The sequence below is a fragment of the Hypanus sabinus genome, chromosome 4, assembly GCF_030144855.1.
Source record: "Hypanus sabinus isolate sHypSab1 chromosome 4, sHypSab1.hap1, whole genome shotgun sequence".
NCBI classification, from domain to species: domain Eukaryota; kingdom Metazoa; phylum Chordata; class Chondrichthyes; order Myliobatiformes; family Dasyatidae; genus Hypanus; species Hypanus sabinus.
In genome coordinates this window covers 117229903-117242147 of record NC_082709.1, presented here as the reverse complement: position 1 = coordinate 117242147, position 12245 = coordinate 117229903, and the positions used below count along the sequence as shown (strand labels likewise).

The 12245-nt window shown below is 44.3% G+C and overlaps 1 protein-coding gene across 2 annotated transcripts in view; it reads left to right on the top strand.

The window, feature by feature from the left end:
- Nucleotides 1-2723: 2723 nt before the first annotated feature.
- nhsb (Nance-Horan syndrome b (congenital cataracts and dental anomalies)) overlaps nucleotides 2724-12245 on the top strand; it is a 452286-nt gene continuing 442764 nt past the window's right edge. The window contains exons 1-2 of one of the 2 annotated variants that reach the window (XM_059967993.1): nucleotides 2724-8579; nucleotides 8951-9250. In XM_059967993.1, the coding sequence (XP_059823976.1) occupies nucleotides 8974-9250 (277 nt within the window). In that variant the 5' untranslated portion in view covers nucleotides 2724-8579; nucleotides 8951-8973. Of the gene's footprint in view, nucleotides 9251-12245 lie in introns of both variants that reach the window. The other variant, XM_059967994.1, reaches the window with a different exon arrangement.

The following is a 12245-nucleotide window of genomic DNA, read 5'->3' as shown; positions in this document are numbered from 1 at the left end:
AGGACGGGTCAGTGTCCGTGCTCGGAGATATTGGGAAAGGAGAGGGGAGTGGGGTCAACATTGGACAGGGAGGGAGAGAAAAAGATATCGAGAGGAAGCATGGATGGGAAGGACAAAAGAGATGGAGAAGAGAGTGGGAGTCGGGGAGTAAGTGGCGCGGGGGGGGGAGGGGGTAGTCCGGTTCACCTACTTTAAAGCCTTTTCATATATGCGTGGGAAAGAATACTTAGCGTGCAAGGGAACTAGGACTAGAAAGCCAGAAGGGGGGTACAAGCTGGCGGGGGATAGCTGAAGAAGAAGGTGATGGGAGACGGTAGATGAAGGAAGAAGCTGAGAGGGGATAGGTGAAGGGCTGAAGAAAGAGTACAACTTTTCTACCCCACCTTCCTATTCTGGCTTCTGTCTCCTACTGAAACGTCCCGGCCAGAAACATCGACTGTTTATGTCCCTCCGTTGATGCTGTCTGACTTACTGAGTTCCTCCAGAAACATCGACTGTTTATGTCCCTCCGTTGATGCTGTCTGACTTACTGAGTTCCTCCAGAAACATCGACTGTTTATGTCCCTCCGTTGATGCTGTCTGACTTACTGAGTTCCTCCAGAAACATCGACTGTTTATGTCCCTCCGTTGATGCTGTCTGACTTACTGAGTTCCTCCAGAAACATCGACTGTTTATGTCCCTCCGTTGATGCTGTCTGACTTACTGAGTTCCTCCAGAAACATCGACTGTTTATGTCCCTCCGTTGATGCTGTCTGACTTACTGAGTTCCTCCAGAAACATCGACTGTTTATGTCCCTCCGTTGATGCTGTCTGACTTACTGAGTTCCTCCAGAAACATCGACTGTTTATGTCCCTCCGTTGATGCTGTCTGACTTACTGAGTTCCTCCAGAAACTTCGACTGTTTATGTCCCTCCGTTGATGCTGTCTGACTTACTGAGTTCCTCCAGAAACATCGACTGTTTATGTCCCTCTGTTGATGCTGTCTGACTTACTGAGTTCCTCCAGAAACATCGACTGTTTATGTCCCTCCGTTGATGCTGTCTGACTTACTGAGTTCCTCCAGAAACATCGACTGTTTATGTCCCTCCGTTGATGCTGTCTGACTTACTGAGTTCCTCCAGAAACATCGACTGTTTATGTCCCTCCGTTGATGCTGTCTGACTTACTGAGTTCCTCCAGAAACATCGACTGTTTATGTCCCTCCGTTGATGCTGTCTGACTTACTGAGTTCCTCCAGAAACATCGACTGTTTATGTCCCTCCGTTGATGCTGTCTGACTTACTGAGTTCCTCCAGCATTTTGCGTGCGTTGCTTAAGATTCGCAAAAAAAAACCCTCTTGAGTTTATGACCAGTCCCGCACTGTGCGGCAACGCCTTAGTTTGCAACGGGTTGATCCCGCAGCATCATAACAACTAAAAGCAAATATCACAGCCACGCCAGTAACAGGGGTATGGTCCTATTTCGATGGGTTGGAATTTGTTTACCAAATCACTTTGAACATGTTGTATCGTTACTGGAGGAGCAGGTGCCCCTAACACAGCCCGTCTCACTCAAATAAAGTTACTTATGCCAAATGCACCTGTAGTAGTACAGGTGCCGAAATTTGTAGGGCTAACGCACACCAAAGCATCCTTGTTTTGCAAAGGTTCCTTGCGCCTCATCTCCTTATAGCAGATCCCGCTCTGAATTAATTGGCGGAGACCCACGTTCGAGGGAGAAGGGATACTTGTTCAGCGCCGCCACGGCCCGTTCGAATATTTTTGCTTGTTGCACTTGATGAAGAAATCTAGAAAAGAAGGAACCTTTACCAGACTTTCAGCAAGCGGCAGTGTTGGCTGATCCAGTCAGTGAAAACTTAACAAAAAATCTCCGCAGTTTACGTATTTCTGTCGTACATTCAATTATTCTAAGTCTACAATAGGTGTGTTCGTTTTTGAAGTCTGGTTTTGCTCTGCAAATCGGGTATTTGCTAATTCTCCCATAAATGGCGCAAATTTCTCCAGCAAACCTGAGCATCCTCTACCTGTATAGGTCTGATTTTTAAAGAATTTTTTTCAGCTTTAGTCATATGTTTCTTCAGTTTAGTATCCTATTGCTTAAGGGGAGAAATCAAGCAAAAACGCGCAAAACGGGCAGAACTTCGTAAATGCTTTTCGCTGTGTAAATATTCCCATTACTTACATTTATGGCCGTGTTTGATTTTTCATTACAATGTGATCGAGCTCTGTCTTTAAGAAGGATGCTAGCAATTTACAGCAACGCACTGCACATAAATCACCAGATAATGTAGAAAAGAGAGAAGAATAATCGAAAAATATTGTAAGGCATATACTCGATCTTCTGACGGGGAGTGCTTTCTGCAATAACAATCGGGGCGCTTTAGCGAGGAGTAATTTTTCACTCATTTTTCAAGGGTGCTGGCAAAACCAGAATTTATGGCCCATTCCGAATTGCCCCTGCGGACTTTGACTTGTTAGGTTACACTAGAGTCAACAACCTTGATGTGGGGTTTGAAGCTATTTAGAAGCCAGAGGAGGGATTCGTTTTCTCTCTCTGTCTTTAGCTGCCACGGTGGGATTTGAACTGGAGCCTGCGATTATTGGCCTTTGGATTACTAGACTGGTAAACTAACGACCGCACCATCACCCCGGAGCAAGAATAATAAAGAACAACATTGGAGACTTTGGATTTCAGGAATAAATATATTGAATCCTGTTGGAAATAAATTGCCTTGTTGCTGAAAAAAAATCATTAATTAATAGCATTCATTTTATAACCTTTTTCCACTGATACTGCTTGAATGTTTCCAAGATTTTATTGCAGATTTCCAGCAATGCAGTAGTTTGCTTTTCAAGAACCTCCTGCCTATCAAAGTGGGTGGTAAAGATGTTTTCAGGGAGCCACAAAAGAGCACTCACAAATAGTGAGTCGGGAGCTTTGTTGCTGAGAGTTCCAGAATTTAAGGCAAAGTATTTCCATATAATTGTAATCCACAGTGAGGCGATGTCATTTCCATATAATTGTAAGGTCAAAATCCAATAAGTGCAGATATAATAAATGTGGAACGAACTTCCAGTAGAAGTGGTAGAGGCAGGTTCGGTATTGTCATTTAAAGTAAAATGGGTAGGTGTCTGGACAGGAAAGGAATGGAGAGTTATGGGCTGAGTGCGGGTCAGTGGGACTAGGTGAGAGTAAGCGTTTGGCATGGACTAGAAGGGCCGAGGTGGCCTGTTTCCATGCTGTAATTGTTATATGGTTATATGGTTAAATCCTTAAGATATAGGAGCAGAATTAAGTCATTTGACCATGGCTGATCCAATCTTCCTCTCAGCCCCAATATCCTGCCTTCTCCTCATAAACCTCCTTGCCTTGAACAATCAAGAATCTATCAACCTCTGCCTTAAATATACATAAAAACTTGACCTCCACAGCTGCCTATGGCAAAGAATTCCACAAATTCACCACTTTCTGGCTAAAGAAATTCCTCGTGACCTCCGTTCTAAAAGGATGCCCCTATATTCTGAGGCTGTGCCCTCAGGTCTTAGACTCTCCCACCATTGGAAACATCCTTTCTACATCCAATCTATCAAGGCCTTTCACCATTCAATAGACATCACAGAGGGCAGTAGAGCTGGGGAAATTAAAACAATAGGAAGACGCAAACCAATGGAACGATTCAAACATGACGACACCTGAAGATAGTTTCTGAATCTGAGAATATCCCAAAATTTAGGGCAATGTTACAATGGGAGGTAATGTGGGTTATGAAGCATAAAGATGAGGAAAAAATTAGAGTTAGTGCTGATTAGACTACTTGTAGCAGAGTTTAGGTTGAGTTGCCCACTTACAAAGGAAGCAAGGTAGGAGGATAGATAAATGTGTATGAGGGAAGGCCATACTAGGTGTAACAGAAGCATGGTTCAGGACTTCAAGAGTAAATGGGGTTGAAATATAGGTGGAAACTGAAGAAGACTCGAGTTACCATATGGGCCTATATTGTACTTACAAAAAGATAATTATCCTATTTGAATTGTTTTGGACCATTCTGTTAGGTACCCAATTGAAATGGACAAAATCGTAGTCATTTTCTTTTAGGCTGAAGTTTATTTCCTTTGCCTCGCCCCCCCCCCCCACAAAAAAAGAAGAGTTGGCTATTTTCATTCTACTACCCTGTCATTTATTTATCCTTCATGGTGGCACTTCCATAATATCATGTATGAAAGGCAGTTTGTAAGCAGTAAGGCTATATTTTCTTATTGAATTGATCAAATACTCTTCTTATGTCTTTCATAAGAACATTATGAATTCAGGTAGTGCTATCGTAAAGAAAATTGTGCCCAGTTTGGTGATCTGAAGCTAGGATTTTGAACAGACCATCAGTTGTAAATTGCAACCGATCTCTGTGCTGTAGGGCAAGGGGATAAAATACTTCCACCCCCTTCTCAGAGTAAACAAGTAGCATGGCAGCACAGATGGTGCCTTTCAGCTTCAGAGACCTGAGTCCAACCCTGTCCTTGAAAGCTAGCTGTGTGGAGTTTGCTTATAACTGAATTAGTTTTCCTCTGAGCGCCCTGGTTTCCTCCCAAATTCCTAAGCAAGATGGTAGGTTAATTGAGTGCTGTAAATCACCTCTTCCTTGTAGGTTAATGATATAAAATTGAAAGGCTGTTGTGATAGGTTTTAATGTGATGGTGAGGAAGGTGGTATTGATGCTCTAAGTAAACATTTCTGAATCAGAAGTGGCATTTAAAACTTACTTCAGTTTCAGACACAACAAAGACTATTTTATCATGTTGTATTTGGATGGGGATTAGGAGTAGATCTCTTAAACCCAGAGTTTTTGATGCAAATCAAACAGCTTGATTAACAATGGAGATCGTTGGCAATAATGGATATAGGGCTAGGTGTCAATGGTAGCCAATTGAAAGAGTGCACACTTGTGGGTGAGTCAGATAAAGAAAAATAAGTGAGTGGTGAAGGAAACAAGGATAGAATGTCATTAAAGACAGTAAAGGAGGGTCTATGATTATTATCCATATAGACTTCAAGAGGTTAATTGGGATTACCTTTTGGAACTACAAATTGATTGGCAGAAGGAAATTGGAAAGTGGGAATAAAATGCTGATAATATGATGAGTAGGGTATGATGTGGTGTTTCCTGAAGCACTGTTGGACCTCAACGTTGTGGGATAAAACAGAAAAAGAACAGCAGATAGCAAAGGAACATTTAAATGGGGCTTTGGAGCATGCATGCTGTAGTGGTTGCAAGGGTTGATGACAGGTTCATCAGATATTGGCACTAAACGGATATATATATTATATGATAAGTTAGACATGCATTTCCATGACTATGAGTGGCAAAGTGATGAAGCTTTTTAAGATGATTAAAGATTCAGTTAAGTACATGGGGAAGAAATGGTAATCTGGTAATTGGTTTATTTTTGTCACATGTACTAAGGTACAGCGAAAAACTAGTCCAGAATAAAATGATTAAGTGTTTTGCATCAGTCTTCAGTGTGGAAGACATCAGCAGCAATTCAAAAATTCATGCGTGTCAGTGGTCAGAAGTGGGTGTAGTTGTTATTATTGAGGAAAAATGTTTAGAAAGCTGAAAGGGTTGAAGGTAGGTAAGTCAAGTGGACCATATGTTCTACACTCCACGGTTCTGAAAGAGGTAGCTGAAGAGATTGTAGAGGTACAAGCAGTTACTTCCAAGAAATTCTAGAGGGCTGGAAAACCACAAAAATCACTCCACTTTTTAAGAAGGAAGGGAGGCAAAAGATAGGAAATTATAGGTCAGTTAGTCTGACTTCAGCGGTTGGCAAAATTTTGGAGTCCATAATTAAGGATGAGGCTTTGGAATACATAGAGGCACATGATAAAATAGGCTGAAGTCAGCAAATTTCTTAATGGGAAATTCGCTTGACAAACCTGTTGGAATTTTTTGAGGAACTAACAGGCAGGGTAGACAATTTACTTGGATTTTCAGAAGGCCTTGACAAAATGTCACACATAAGGTTGAACAAGTTAGGTCTTTATTCTTTCTTTATTCATAGAAGGTTGAGGGGGGACTTGATAGAGGTTTTTAAAATTATGAGGGGGATAGATAGAGTTGACGTGGATAGGCTTTTACCATTGAGAGTAGGGGAGATTCAAACAAGAGGACATGAGTTGAAAGTTAGTTGGCAAAAGTTTAGGGGTAACACGAGGGGGAATTTCTTTACTCAGAGAGTGGTAGCTGTGTGGAACGAGCTTCCAGTAGAAGTGGTAGAAGCAGGTTTGATATTGTCATTTAACGTAAAATTGGATAGGTATATTGACAGGGAAGGAATGGAGGGTTATGGGCTGAGTGCAGGTCAGTGGGATTAGGTGAGAGTAAGCGTTCGGCACGGACTAGAAGGGCTGAGATGGCCTGTTTTCATGCTGTAATTGTTATATGGTTATATATGAGGCTGAAGACCCCATGCTATTTCAGGAAAGATACTGGACTGGACAGATTACAGACTAACGTACTTTATTGATCCCGAGGGAAATTGGGTTTTGTTACAATCGCACCAACCAAGAATAGTGAAGAAATATAGCAATATAAAACCATAAATAATTAAATAAAAATAACTTAATCATGCCAAGTGGAAATAAGTCCAGGACCAGCCTATTGGCTCAGGGTTTCTGACACTCCAAGGGATGAGTTGTAAAGTTTGATGGCCACAGGTAGGAATGACTTCCTATGACGCTCAGTGTTACATCTTGGTGGAATGAGTCTCTGGCTGAATGTACTCCTGTGCCTAACCAGTACATTATGGAGTGGATGGGAGTCATTGTCCAAGTTGGCAAGATGTCCAAGATTAGCCGACTGACTGAAGGAAAAGAACGGAATAAAGAGGGTCTGTTCTGGGCGGCTGCTGGTGACTAGTGGCAGTTTGCTTGGGTCAGTGTTGAGCTCATTACTTATCACATTATATGTTAATGATCTGGATGACAGTTGACAGAATTGATGATTTTGTGGCCAATTTATGGACGATTCAAAGATAGGTAGAGGGTCAGCAAGCATTGATGAAACAGGGAATCTGCAGAAGGACTTGGATAGATTACAAGAATAAGCAAAGAAGTGGCAAATGGAATACCATGTAGGGAAGTGTATGGAAGAAAGAATAAAGGCATAGACTATTTTCTAAACAGGGAGCAAATTCAAAAATCAGAGGAACAAAGGAACTTGGGAGTCCTAGTGCTGGATTCCCTAAAATTTAATTTGCTAGTAGAGTCAGTATGGGAAAGGCAAATGTATTGTTAGCATTAATAACCAGAAGACTAGAATATAAAAGCAAGGATGTAATGTTGAGATTTGATAAGCTATTGGTCAGAGCACACTTGGAGCATTGTGAACAGTTTTGGGCTCCATATCTGAGGAAGGACATGCTGGCATTGGAAAGGGTCCAGAGGAGGTTTATGGGAATAATGCTGGGAATTAAATGGTTAATTTATGCTGGTCATATTGAATTTAATGGCTCTGGGACTATACTTTTTAGACTTTTGACGAATGAGGCCTACCAAATATAGAAACCCTGGATAAAGTGAACATCTAGGACCAGAGGGCATCGTCTCAGAATGAATTATGTCCCTTTAGAACAGAGATGAGAAGGAATGTCTTTAGCCAGAGGGTGATGAATCTGTGGAATTCATTGTCGCAGATGGCTGTGGACGCCAGGTCATTGGGTATATTTTAAATGGAGGGTAATAGTTTCCTGTTTAGACAGGGCAGCAAAGGTTATGGGGAGAAGGCTGGAGAATGGAGTTGAGTGGAAATATAAAACGGCCATGACAGAACGATGGAGCCGACTTGATGGACTAATTCTGCTCCGATGTCTTATGGTCTTGTCTTGCATACTGTTCGTACAGTTCAGTTCATTACAGTGCACGGAGGCAGTACAAAGTAAAGAACAAAGTTGCAGAATGAAGTGAACTGTGAAGTTACACAGAAAGTGCCGTTAAGGTGCATATTCATAACGAGATAGGCTGCAAGATCGAGTCCAGCTTACCGAACCTAGAGGGCCGTTTATTCTCGGAGGCATCAGTCGTAAGGGAACATTAGAGCGCGCACACAAAAAGTAGAGGAGAATTTTAAAGTTCTCGAAAAAAAACAATGTGCTGTGAGCCGGATGGACGTTTCCATCCAGGAATATGGAGCAATGGCAAGTAAGCGGACAGGATTTACTGTTCTGTTGCGACCGAAGTGTTGGAAGGAGAGGTCGGAGGCTCGGTCCTGCTTCAGGACCTGTTCGTTCAGGGTAGCGTGGAGCAGCTGAACGACCAAGGACAAGATATCAGAACAATGTTATTCTCAGCACTTTAACTTCGAATGCAGTATACAGCTATATTAAGCCAACCAGAAGTTCTAACATATTTTAACAACTAACCAGGTACCTCTGATGAACTGTCACTATTGGGACGCGCACGGCAGGATCCCGCGTGGAGCTACGTGCGAATGACCGGCCGCCACAGGGAGCACCGCCGGCGCATTCCTACGCGCCCCCTAAATTCAGGATCACCTTCTTGTTGTGCGCCGACACTTGATCCAGGTTCGACCTCCGAGCGTCGCTGGGCGGATGGGAAGCTGAAGGGGTGGGAGTCGGGAGGAGAGAGGGCGGATTGGGACCGAGGTGGGAATTAACGCCATTCCAGATCCACATGATCCGCTCCGCGTGTTTTTCGCAACATTTAAAATCTCTTCTTTAAAAAAAAAGGCACCAAAACAGCAACTGATGATCGTAAAGGCGGAGGGAGGTTAGTCTGCTCTGGGAGAAGTCGCCGCGGAGTGGCGGGGGTGCAGAATGGCGTTTCCCGCAAGGTTGCAGTGAGGGGCGGAGGGGTAGGGGTGGGGGTGGGGTGGGGGGAGGGGGGAAGAGAAACTTTGAGTCGGGTCTGCCATTTATTCTCCCGTAACTTGCAGCCGGGAGAGAGTGAGAGAGAAACATGCCTTTCCCAAAGCGCATCTGTGAGCCGCTGCTCCTAACTCGCCTGGGCTCCGCCGAGCGGCCCGCAACCTTTGAAGAACTGCCCGCTGTCAGCAACCATACGCTGGCCCGGACTCTCGGGCAGCTCGCTGAACTGGCCAGGCATGCCTGTGGGCTCTTCCAGGAGATCGAAGACGAGGTGCTGCGGATCCACCGCCGACTCGGTTCTGTCCAGCAGAAGATCAGCGACATCTCCGCGGCGGTGACCGCCTTGGACGCGAGACAGGAAACAGTGCGTAAGTGGACTTTTCTGTGTGATTTTACAAGTGAAGGAGCCGGGTGATGTGTCGGCTCCGAGCGCGCCTGTTGACCTGTCTGTGTGACCCGCAGTGGATATGTTTGGAAAGACGTGACACCTTCCCGCTCATGTGATTGAAGTCCGCTTGTCTTATCACTAGGTTTGAGCTTCCGCTCATTCAGATCCGATCCTCACCTTGTTCACGGAGATTTATAAACCTTTTTCCAGTTTGCAGTGTTGTGTTTGATGTTTAACGCGGATCTCTCCCTCACTAATCACTCTGGCACTGATTTAGGGAAAGTGATGTTTTGGGGATTTGCCTGATTTTGAAGCAGTTTGCTTCAACTGCGTGTTCTGTCTTTCAGTAAATGCTATAATATTTGGACTTTCTCTGCATCCATGTCTCAGTCCTCAGCTGAAGGAGCGGATGTTCGTTCCTGTCCATAGCTTATGTTTGACAAACTCCTCCAGACCGCCACAGACATTTACCCGCCCAGATTTTCCGCAGGCCGGCTCTGTTTCTGGGCGACTTTCCCCCCTCGGCTCCCGGCACCTATGTCTTCGCGCTCCTTTCCTAGTTCCCGCCGCCTCCGCAGGTTTTTCGCCCTTGCGCTGGCCTCCCGACCGGCGATGGGTGCCGGTGCACTTTCATTTTTAACAGGTGCTACCAGCCGCCCCCTGACCCCAGGTCGGTGATGTGTAGTGGAGGAAGGGGTGAGAAAGGAGCAAGACCTGGGTCCGCACCCCATGGGTGGGGTGAGGTGGGGGGGGGGGTTGAGAGAGATTTTAAATCACGGCTTGTAGTGATAGCTGACAGAACTGGGTTATGTCAGAAACAGCTTGAAGAAAATAACAGACAGGGCTGGACAGGTCCAGGAACGTCAGCAAAGCCTTTAAATGAATATCCCCGCTCCGACCCGGTTAGAAAACATAAACGCAAAGAGATTCTGGCGATCCAGAGTAACAGAAAAATGCTGCAGGAGATCGGCAGGACAGGTAGCACCTATGGAAGTGTATGAACTGTCGACGTTTCAGGCCGAGATGTGGTTCTAAACAAGACGATCTCATTTTACGCCGCGGTGCCAAATGAGTTCTGAAGTAACAAACACACTCCGCTGTTTGTATTAAGTAGCACGCTCAGCCATTCTGTGAACTGGCACATATCAGCGTGATGAAATGGTGCTATTTGAATGCACCTTATAAGGCTAAAATTCATCTCTCCTGGGAAAATCACGCCGCCTGAAAGATAAGGGGTCGAGAGCTGGGTACATGAACGATTGCAAATGCAGTGCTGGACATTTCGCTCAGAAGTTTCTGTGCTGGGTAGATTTGAGTGGAGTGGGTGTGCTGTTAACGTTTGTGATGGTGTCAATCGTTGAACATTAACCCGCATGGTTCGCAGACTCTTTGTGCCCATGGATTTTGTTGAGGCTGTGTGTGTGGTGAAAGGATCGGGCACGTAGCGAGTGAGCGGCTGGGCTGTCAGATCGTATCTGGTCAGCCGTCGCTACAGTGCGACAGAACTGCGGCTTTATGATGGACCCTCATTACGCTGTTCTGTCACCAGCTCTGTCCGCACAAGATCCCCAACCTAACTCCCAAACAAGTCTGTAGATCAGAGCCCTAGCATCATTACCGGTCGCGCTCTGAGCTTCCCCGCTCACCGGGATGTGTGGCGCCTCCTTCAAAGAGAGCGAGGGCAGCTCCCGCCATCTGGGGAACCGCATCCCGCCCTACTGCGTGGAATCACTTCACTTCAAATGTCTGCAAGTTCTCATAATTTTCACTGCCCAGTCACCCGATCCCTGTTCCCCAACTGAGCTCTGGCAGACTGGAACCAACCAAAGGTTAAAGCAACTGAATCTTCGAGTGAGCCAACCCACCTAGAAAGTTTAACTAGACTGTTCGAATCCAATCTAAACTTTCAAACGCACCCCGACACAGCTCATTCTCCCCGCTTGCTTCAATCCGAGAAGGTTGTTGAGGCATAATTGAAAGGACTGTGCTCAGATCAACTGAACATCCAACTTGTAATTTATGTAAATCCATATCGATTTAAATTGCCGTGATTTAGGCTAATACCGGACATTTGATAATTGCTAGGTTTGTCCCTAGTATTCTCGCGTTTCTAAGGCTGTTACCATGTTGAGTCAATAATTTAATAGACACAGTCGATTATGTCGCCTTTGAAGAGCTGAGGCCAAATGTATTTTGAAAGTTATATGCATAAATCTCATTATGTGAATAGAAGTCTGGAATGGTTCAACCGAACTCTGGTATCTGTGCATTTGTCCTCGTGCCTCAGTTAATCTATCCGGAGAACTATGCCGTATATAAATTATTCTACATCAGCAGAAGGGCCTCACTGTGACAAATGGCTGAAGGGACCTCATATGGGCTTAAAGTAATATATTTCCACATTACTCTGAAGTTTGACTTCACTACAATCAGGCAGCTTTGAGACCTTGGATTGTCGGTTAACATGGTACTCTGAAAAAGATTTCGTTCGGGAAAAGGTCAAAATGTATATTCTTTTGTTGAAACATGCACTGTGCATGGGCTGAGTTGCAAATTGACTACTGTAATTTTGTTATTCCAGAACAATTAAATAATAATGTCCAGTACAACATCTCCCATTTCAATGGTGCGTCCAATGCATTTGCGTTGTCCCTCATCCTTGTTCCACCTGCATTAGGTGCTGTGTGATGTTGGCCCTACAAAATGATGCCAGTCCCTGCACCCAAACAATCACAATAGTAAAGTAGGCAGAATGAAATATGGGGTCATTTCTGCCACACTGTAACCCTGCTTTGAAAGTATCAAGACTATATAATTATGGATATTACTTTTTCAATAAAAAGTAGTTATTTTCCAAGATTATGTTGGGGATTGGAATGGGGTGCACTTCTTAGAGAACACAGAAATGCCAAAATAAATTTATTGCTTGTTGTAAGTGGATATATTTTCTGAACAAAATAAAAACTGTCCAAAAG